Source organism: Leguminivora glycinivorella, chromosome 16, assembly GCF_023078275.1.
Source record: "Leguminivora glycinivorella isolate SPB_JAAS2020 chromosome 16, LegGlyc_1.1, whole genome shotgun sequence".
Taxonomy (NCBI): domain Eukaryota; kingdom Metazoa; phylum Arthropoda; class Insecta; order Lepidoptera; family Tortricidae; genus Leguminivora; species Leguminivora glycinivorella.
Window position 1 is genome coordinate 7,987,814 of NC_062986.1, and position 10,175 is coordinate 7,997,988.

At 36.0% G+C, this 10,175-nt stretch overlaps 1 protein-coding gene across 1 annotated transcript; it reads right to left on the minus strand.

The window, feature by feature from the left end:
• Window positions 1–2,977: 2,977 nt before the first annotated feature.
• On the minus strand, window positions 2,978–5,280 carry LOC125234710. Its single transcript, XM_048141071.1, has 2 exons — window positions 5,251–5,280; window positions 2,978–3,832 (listed from the first exon to the last, which is right to left on the minus strand). The coding sequence occupies exon 2, from the start codon at window positions 3,708–3,710 to the stop codon at window positions 3,102–3,104; it is 609 nt and encodes a 202-aa protein (XP_047997028.1). The 5' UTR covers window positions 3,711–3,832; window positions 5,251–5,280; the 3' UTR covers window positions 2,978–3,101.
• Window positions 5,281–10,175: the final 4,895 nt, after the last annotated feature.

Here is a 10,175-nt window from a genome sequence, read left to right on the forward strand (position 1 = left end):
GGGTTTGTGATGAACAGGGAGGGGTAATTGTAATAATGTATTACGAATAAGTGCTATAGTATACGTTTATTGCTCTTATTTGATGGACCGGAACATGTAGGATTTTTATAGATGGTGTCTTGTTGCCAACGCTTGATATTTTATCGATTGCTAGCTGAAAACTGAAAAATATAAGGGGATTTTGTGAAAAGCATATTGTTACCTTTATAGACATAGACATCATTTATTAGTAGTAACGTATTACAGGTCATAATTGTTAGTATTTTCTACATATCTTACCACCACGACATTTAGTAGTTAAAAGTACATTTATTTTCTTGTTTTGTATCTGCAAAAGAAATATTAGAAACGGTGACTTCCGATAAATTGTGGCGAAGGCGAGAGGCTGGCAACCTGTCAATGCAATGTGACAATTTCGTTTTCATTCAACCAATCCTTTATTTGCCAAGAGTGGCACTGAAACTTGAGTAGTTTCTTGTGCTCTGTCTACCCCTTTATGGGATAAAAGCGTGATTGTATGTAACTTCTGATAAAGTATTAGTAAATCAATAAATGTATGTAAGGTGTTACATTGTGTATATATACATGTGAGTTTGTCTTATTTATTTAAATATTTGTCTTTCTGTTGCTGCATTTGTCACCCTCCTCTTTTTATCCTTTCATTCACTCAAAGGTTAACTGGAAGAGATCCCTCAAAGGGATAAGTGCACCTTACTCTTATTTACAAACATCTACTGTGGCAAACACGAGGCTCACGATACACTGGTCTGAACCTCGATGATTGCGCTCGCGCAGTCAATAGTAATACAGGCCCAGTTCGTTCTTTATTACCATGTAGTGCCCACTGGGCGCTACGAGCTGTAATAAATATAATACAGTCGTTCAACACTACTTGGCTTCATCTGAACATGATCGTTTCATAGTCACTGTTGTAAAATTGTATCGATAATAGAAGTCTTTACGGCGACGGTTTCTTCCATCGCAAGTACTAACTATTTATTTGACAACTGAATTATTATACTTATTGGAAACTATTTAAATGGATTTTATTTTAACGATGCTTTTTGTGGATGATACTAAGTATGTCTGCCAATTCATATTTTTGATGAAATCAATGCATGAGTTTTCTATAAGTCGAAGCCGGCGCTGTGAGCTATGAATCTAAAGGAACTATTTTTTATATTTAAATAAAGTGCTTTCCGTAAAACTGTATGAATTAGAAATGAAATAGTTACATACTTAATTTTAATAAAATCTGGGGAATGCCTGCCCAATTGTATGTACAGTAACAATCACAAGTTCATCAATTGAATATGTAATAAATGTGTTATTGTATAAAGTTTATTAGTTTAAATATTTACAACTGAAAAAACCATGCAGTTTCAATGGGTCGTCACAATGATTTCCCCGCTTTCTTTGCGTTCGATCCCGTTTCAACAGTTTCAAATGTAATTGAATTTAAAATGTGATTGTATTTCAAATGTAATTGGGAATACATTAGCTGATTTCATTTTGATACACCGCTAAAAGCTGTTTGCACTAACGTTAATTACACTGTACATTTGCAGATTACTTGCTAAGTAAATTGGTGTAAATGTAAATTGTATTCAAACGTCCATAAATTCAAAATAGGTACTTTCGTAAATTGAGTTAGTCATATGTATTTGAAGTTTTTATAGTACAACATTATACTTACATAGTTTATATCGGTTATGACTTATGAGTATTAAAGAGTTTTGACATTGTCCGATCTGATATCCGATGTAGGAAGGATGTCAAACGCAAAAATAAAAAATGGCGCCTTTGTTATATAGGATATTGGTCCGATATCGACGTACCTATAGACGACAAACGTTCGTAATACATATTGAAATATAAAAGTAAATATACCTAACATTATATAAAACTATTTTACTACTACACTGGTGCCCTAATAAACTGCTATCAAATTTGATGAATTCTATAATTAACTATACTCCTTAAACTGACCAACATTTGTTCAGTGTTCGACCTGGCATATAATGAACCACTTCTCGCACTAGTGCGTAAAAAATACACCATCTCTACTGAAAAATAAGTTTTTTGAAGAATAAATGATATAAGGTCAACCGGGATATTTGCGTCAGGTGTAGGATAAAGGCGTCCTTTGAAGATATTTTCTAAATCAAAACTAGGGATGTACCGACTAGTCGGGAACGCCGACTATCCGGCCATATTTATTTCCTTAAGATTTTCATTTGGATCCGTAGGGACCGTAGGTTTCTCTGTAGGTATATTTATCTGCGATTATTTCGATTGCACATAATACTTTTGCTTGCAATGATTGTAGAAATATTACACATCGACCACAGCGTAGGTAATTCTATATACGCTGGGGAAACCTTTATAAACATCCCACATAGCCCGTATTTCGACACTATGATCGGTGGGTAAAAAGTACTTTTTTCTATTATCCCTTATAATTTTTTACATTTTGCTTATACTTATCGCAAACGTAATCTTCAAGCAAGCAAACAACGATCGTCTTAGAGCACATTGATTGTAAGAGACCGCCGACCGATTATCCGTATCCCGCTAACGATACCCATATTATCCGTATCCGTATCCGTATCCGTATCCGTATCCGTATCCGTATCCGTATCGCTATCGCTAACGCTATCGCTATCGCTATCGCTATCGCTATCGCTAACGCTATCGCTATCGCTATCGCTATCGCTATCGCTATCGCTATCGCTATCCCTATCGCTATCCCTATCGCTATCCCTATCGCTATCCCTATCGCTATCCCTATCGCATTCCCTATCGCTATCCCTATCGCTATCCCTATCCCTATCCCTATCCCTATCCCTATCCCTATCCCTTATCAAGATGTTTAATGATAACACTTTTCGCTTCTTTTTTAAAGGTTCTACTTGGGATGAAACACAAAATTACATTGAAATGCTGAAAAAGAATCAACTTCTTTTATTTTGGTAACTTAGCTACTGATTTTAGCGGTTTACAGCTTATTAGCCAAAAATAATATATCACATTTTACTTTATAAACAAAAAAAAATTCTAAACAAAGAGAATAAAAAAATAATATAACTTTTTTCCTGAGACTAGTAGTCTTCAGTATCAACATTCCAGTCAGGATTGTTCGATAGGCTAGTCGGCTCATTCCAGTACGGACTTGTTGGCATAGGCGTATCAGTACTTGTCGGTAATGACATAACCGAACTTGGGGACGGATTGGAGGAGTATTGAGAAGAGCTAGGTGGAGCAAGGTGTTGCAGTTCCATTTCAGACACTAACGAAAATATTTTATTTTTCGCTAGTGCTTGGACGTATGGTGAGAACTTTTTCACAGTTTGAGAAATAGCTAAAAAAAAATGATCTATTTCGTCGTGCTCCCGGGATGGCTCTGATTTATTTTGTTGATCCAGTAATTTTGCCATTAATACAGCGGATGCCGATTGCTGTGACCGGACAACTCTTCTCTTTACCGCTTTTGGGATTTTGACACATTTTTGTTGCTTTGATTCATTAAGAATGCCCTGTTCGTCACTCACATTAGCAGGACAGTCGTCGATATCTATACCGATATTTTCGGAAGCAGTGAATTCTACGGTATTGTTTTCATCGATTTTATCGGACGACTCGTTGTCGCTTTCTACATCTACGGAGTCTTGAGTTTTTCTTTCCATGAAAAAGGGAGATAGAAACGCCATTTCTTGTTCGTATTTCCATGGCTTAATATACTTTGCGGCTTGCCCACTTTTCCCTTTTTTTTTATTCAAAGCCCTCCTGTATGCGTCTCTGAGGCTTTGCCACTTTTGTTTACACGTAGCAGCTGTAAAATAAAACATATTTAAACATTAAATAAATGTCATATACAAAGAAAAAAATTATAAAATATTCTATTCTATTCTATTCTATTCTAAAGAAAAAGTGACCAAAGCCTCCAGTGCTCCGAGCTGGAATCGAACCAGCGTACTCCGCTTACCGGGCGAAACTGGAGCACTGGAACGGGTGGAACTGGGCGGGGGGCACTGGAGGCTTTGGTCACTTTTTCTTTGTATATGACATTTATTTAATGTTTAGAACATAATAGTAGTGTTACTACTTAAAATAACAAGTTAAAATATTTTCTATGAAAGTAATTTAATTTGTTCTTAGAGTGTAAAACATATTTTTGACGTTGACTGTATAATTTCATAAATTGTTTTCATTGCAGGTACTTAGCGACTGGTAATTCATTTACTTCAATTGCATTTAGTTTTCGCATGGGAGTAAGCTCGGTAAGACGTGCAGTTATTGACATTTGTGAAGCTATCATAAACACAATGTTACGCGAATTTATTCCTTCGCCCACCACAGAGCAATGGGAAAAAATATTGCGGAATTTTGGAGCAAATGGAATTTTCCTAATTGCGGTGGTGCAGTTGACGGGAAACATGTTGTGATCATAGCACCTCCAAATAGTGGTTCCCTTTATTTTAATTATAAAAAAACCTTTTCTATTGTACTTTTAGCTTTGGTTGACGCGAATTATAACTTTATTGCTGTTAACGTGGGGTCTTTCGGCAAAGACAGTGATGGTGGTATTTTTTCTAAATCAAATATGGGAAAAGCTTTAATACAAAATAAGTTCAATCTTCCCAATGATAAATATCTTCCTGGGTCGACGGTAAAAACACCATGTGTTATATTAGGAGACGAGGCTTTTCCTTTAAGAAATAATCTATTAAGACCTTATCCATCACAGCAGTCAATAACTGATCCTAAAAAACGCCAATTTAATTATCGCCTTTGCAGAGCTCGACGTGTAGTAGAAAACGCTTTTGGAATTTTAAGTCAAAAATTTAGGATTTACAATAGACGTATGTATTTAAAGCCAGAGAATGCAGAAAAGATTGTTTTAACAACATGTATTTTGTATAATTTCATAAGACGCGGCGAATATATAACCTTCCCAGAGACTAATAATCCTGTACGATTCAATAACCTGCGACGTCAAGGAGGTAATGCAATTTCTTCTGCTTTTAACGTACGCAATCAATTCGCAGATTACTTTCAAACGTTAGAGGGCCAACTAGACTGGATTTGATTAATTTGACGCCGAATGTACATTTCACATTAATTGTTCAGATAAGTAAGCGAATGTAAATACTTAGCAGATAAGTATATAAGTAGGTACTTAAATAAACTAATCATAATTGTATTATATTTCATAACGTATGAATGAACAATTAAATAATATATGCTTACCAGACTGTTTTAATTCCTCCCCAATTTCATGCCAGGCTAGATCTTTCTTCACACTATCCATATATTTAGGATGTTTTAAATTATAAATAAATTCATATTTTCGAACAGCCTCAATCAATTTCTCGTCATCCATTATAATGTTATATAAGTATTGCAAATGAGCGTCTTCTGACTGCCGGTATCGGACTGGTAAAAGCGGGTAGAAATATGACAACGCGTGTATAACGCGCTTCAAACGGTCACCATACGCGGTTATACCCCGTTTGAGCGCCAGCACGCACCGTTCTATCACCGTTGCGTGCCATTCACGGAGCGTTTCGACACCGGAAAAATATCCTCGCCGACAATATTTGACGGTCCGTGCATGGCACGCTACGGGTATGATCGGTGACGGAACGGGCTAGTATGCATAGCCTCATACTTTGTAATACAAAGAATATTTTTTTGTCTGACACGTTCATAGCACGGTCATAGCATGATATGGTGTAATGGGTTTCCACCTTTAAGTTCTCGCGCTTTGTACACATATTTAAAGTCACATACAGGTCGAACGCGATTAATTAACATTATTTTTACCTTTTTTCCCAACGTTTCGGCCAGGTTGCACTGGCCGTGGTCGCGGAAGACTGACGTCCCAGCAAAATGTCACCGGAGATGTAAACAACACAAAACTACCCGATATTAATTTATATAAATGTTCGGGGTAGACAAATAAATATAATCTACCCGCTTTTAGTTAATGTTTATTTCCCACCATGTTTATTTTAAAGGTAAAAATAATGTTAATTAATCGCGTTCGACCTGTATGTGACTTTAAATATATGTTTAATGATTTCTTATCAAGTGCTAAAATATAAAGTTTCATGGTTTTATCATTTAAAATTAAGAAATCCCATACAAACTTTCAACCTCTTTTTCAACCCCTTCATCCCTTTTTTTCGAAATAAAAAGTAGCCTATGTTCTGTCTCAGGGTCTAAAGATTGTCTGTTCCAAATTTCATCAAAATCGGTTGCGTGGTTTAAGCGGGAAAGCGTAACAGACAGACAGACAGACAGACAGACAGACAGACAGAGTTACTTTCGCATTTATAATATTAAGTATGGAAAGTATGGATTAGTCGACTCGGCGACTAGTCAGCAAAACAGGCCGATTAGTAGGCACTTTATAAATGATACGAAAACAGTACAAAAATAAATTAACGGATGATTTATGGTCGTATTATGTACGTATTCGTTATGCCTTTGTTAGTCAAAAGAACAAATATCTGTAATCGTCACAGTAATGAATGCCCTACCTAAGACTATCGGTTTCATAGGCATGACCACTATCTATTTTAAGACAAATAATGGAAAATGTGTATAATTATTCTCATAGACCTTTGAACCTGAACAAAATATGAAAAGCGTGATAGAACCAAAAATGTCATTTCAAAAATTCTGGCAAATTTAGTCGATAATTATGTTCTGGCCGACTAGCCGACTAGTCGGCCGACTAATCGGCCACCCAAGCGCCGACTAGTCGATAGTCGGCCTAGTCGGCCAAATCACTAGTCGGTACATCCCTAATTAAAACTATGATAGCCGTATTTTAAAGTCTGATGACCATATACATATACTTCGAAGTCTTCGAACGTAGAGGATTGCTATAAGGTACAGCGGGGCAAATCTCGACTGGGGGGCAAATGTAACTGGTCCATTTTTTCCGTGTTTTACAATATTTACATTATTAAATAGAGTGTCCACTGCATGGTTATACACCGTGTTTCACTTAACACTAAAAACCTGAAAACAGTTTGTTCAGAATCGAGAGTAGAATCGATTGAGCTATATCTTGATGGGGGTAATATTTTTATTTAAATTAGTATTATTAGTTATTTTTTACGTGCCTATTCTATTGTACTCGTAATACAACATTGTGTATATCGCATTGCTAGAGGTTGTTTACCTTTTTCAGTATTTAGGGGTATTAATAATGGCTGGTTACTTGGACGATTATTTTTTCCGCTACGAGTTTGACGTTGTTTGTCAGTTTAATCTTAATGTTTATCATAAGTCATAACAAATTAAACTCGTACCTAATTACAACCTTGTCATTTTGAATATTGGGTTTAAAATTTGCTTACTGCGATTACCTGTCCAATTTGAAGTTAACTGTGACAAAGCTTTAAAGTGTTTTACAGTGACATCTTATCTGTCTATTGGTAAACCTTATGTCGTTGCAGTAACGTACACAAATAAAGAGTTTTATGATTTGTGATGGTAGTTAGCAATTATTGTATTGAGTGTAGAGCTAAAAGTCAAGTAGAGCTGTACAGAAAATTAAAAATTAAATTTAAAAAAAGTAACCATCAGATTAAAAGATGAATACTCTAGATGAGTTTAAAAAAATAAAAGTCAGTTGGGGTGTCTGAGGTTTTGAGTGATACCGGAAACACGTTGTACATATATGGTAGGCGTGGTCAGTGAATACATGTAAAACTCAACATCATAGTGTCATAATGGAAAAAATGGATTAGTTACATTTGTCCCCCAGTCGAGGTTTGTAAGATATCTTCAAAAGGCGCATTTATCCTCCCATAGGATAATATACCGGTTGACCTTAACAATATCATTTTAATTGACCGGTAAATACCTTATTCTTATTGACACGCTACACGTACATCGTATATTGTAGTGTGTGTGTCAATTATCTCTGCTTATTATCGAGAGCTCTCCTTTTTACGGCGGTGGGAACGCGCCGGAACAATATTATCGGAAGCATTCTCTGCCTTGCTAGGGTTCTACACACCGCTTTATTCATTTATTGATTGCATGTGAATAAGATTGCAATATTTACATCCATTTAAGGTTTTATTATTTAGGTATTTATAAGCAAAAATCTCAAATGAATTTACACAGTATCGTTAAACCAATAAGGTTGTCTCGATACCTAATAACTACTAATAAGTATGTACCTACTCATATGAGTCCTAATTACATGTAAGTACGTACTTTTTTGTGGAACTGGGCTGGAAACTGAATGGTGGGCCAAATGATCACCGACCAAAGTGGTCACGTGGGACCCATGGAACACCGTAGAGGGTGCGGGCCGGGGTTCAGGCAGAGCGAAAAAGAGATGGCGGGATGACTTGGAGGCATTCTATCTACGTTGGCAGGATTACACAAGTGACAGGGTTGAGTGGAAGAAGCGAGGGGAGGCCTTGCCCAGCAGTGGGACACTACACCGTGGCAGTAAACAATTTTTTGCTACAATCCAACCGGTATTATTTGAAGCATTCTCTGGCTCGCTAGGGTTTAACATATCGTTATATTGATCCGTAGAATTCAAGTGATTCTGGCCAGTATATATCAATTAAGGCTAAATATCAATTTCTAAGTTACGATGAGTATTAAAATGCATTAAAATAACTGGACCGCCGCCGACCGCCAAAATTTATAATTCACACTCAATATGTTCCTTTATGGAAAAGATGGTGCCTTTTTAGAAGAGATAGATAATTATATCGTTTAGCTGTCGAAAAAGTGTTTTGTGGTCGCCTAGTCTTCTGACAATTTATAGTGTTTTCACTCAAATTTTTACCCATTTTGTGCCAAAACTGTCAAACGCATGACGGATGATATCACGGTCTAAGTAGGTATTGTACTTTCTTATTATTATTTATTATTTATTTATTGGAAAACCAACAGCGCATCATCATTTTTTGAAGTGTCGTGACATTTTTATCGGTATTAGCAGATTTATTAGTAGGTAAACTAAAAGTGAAATGGCGATGTGATATTCTAAACGGGTACACATTGGTAACTTTCACAAAAACACATTCGTAAACAGAGGCTAGACTACTTTGATATACTAATTATAATAATATTAATGAGATTGTGAATATTTTAGAAGTGTATTGAACCACGACACGTGAATTGGGGATTGCTTTACTGTGTCAATGTCACCGAGCAATAATAACTTTTATGTCAGTTTATTAAGACAAACTTAATACCTACCTAATTAATATAAAATTATTTGTAAAAAGTCAAGGTGCTTAGGTTTCTAAAGCTCGTCAAGCCATTTTACTGTTGCGAATGTCAGCATTTTTTTTATTATATATTTTGTAACATCACTGTTCATGCAGATTTTATAAATGTATCTATTTTAAAAAACCCTTTGTCATATTACTTGTATGAATTGGTAATGTATACACTGCAAACGAGCATTGACCGGCATTTTGAATATTTTAAATTTAATAGTATTCAAGACTCGGAAATAATAAAAGTCACATTAAAATTCATAGGTTAATAGCATTAGACTACAAAGGCGATGTGCGGTAGATTCAAAAGTTATAATTAATAGGTATATAACGTTTATTACTTAGTTACTAAAAGTGTAATGACTTATTATTCAATAAATCAAAATAATAATTATGCATTGGCTTACCGAGACTCAAGCGCCGCGTGTGAACTTTTTAATTATTACAATACCGCATTGTTCCAGCTATGCAAACGAATAACACATCTTAAACGCTTAATTGAATACACTATTACTGAAAAAACACTCATTCATCTCTAAAAAAAAAGCAAATTCGAAAATGGAACGCGCTTTTTCGTTCGGATTCGCGATTCGCGAAAGTCCCGGGAGAGCGCGTGGCCCGCGTCGCGTGTGTCGTGTAAATGCCGCGCCGCAGAAAGCACCTGTGCATTCGCCGGTCTTCCATTCCCGACCCTTACCTAGTTAATTCACTCAAAATGACCAGTCTATCTGAGATCTCCGTTCAAACTTGGTTGTAACGGTTCTAAAAACCACTGTGTCAGTGGCTTTCTTGTACGTATGCGGTTGCTAAGCGATGATATAACTGATATAAGATTTAGTATGGCACGGGGATACAGAGATTACAATGTAATTCAATTTAGCCAGCGGCGGATAAAAAAAACTCTAT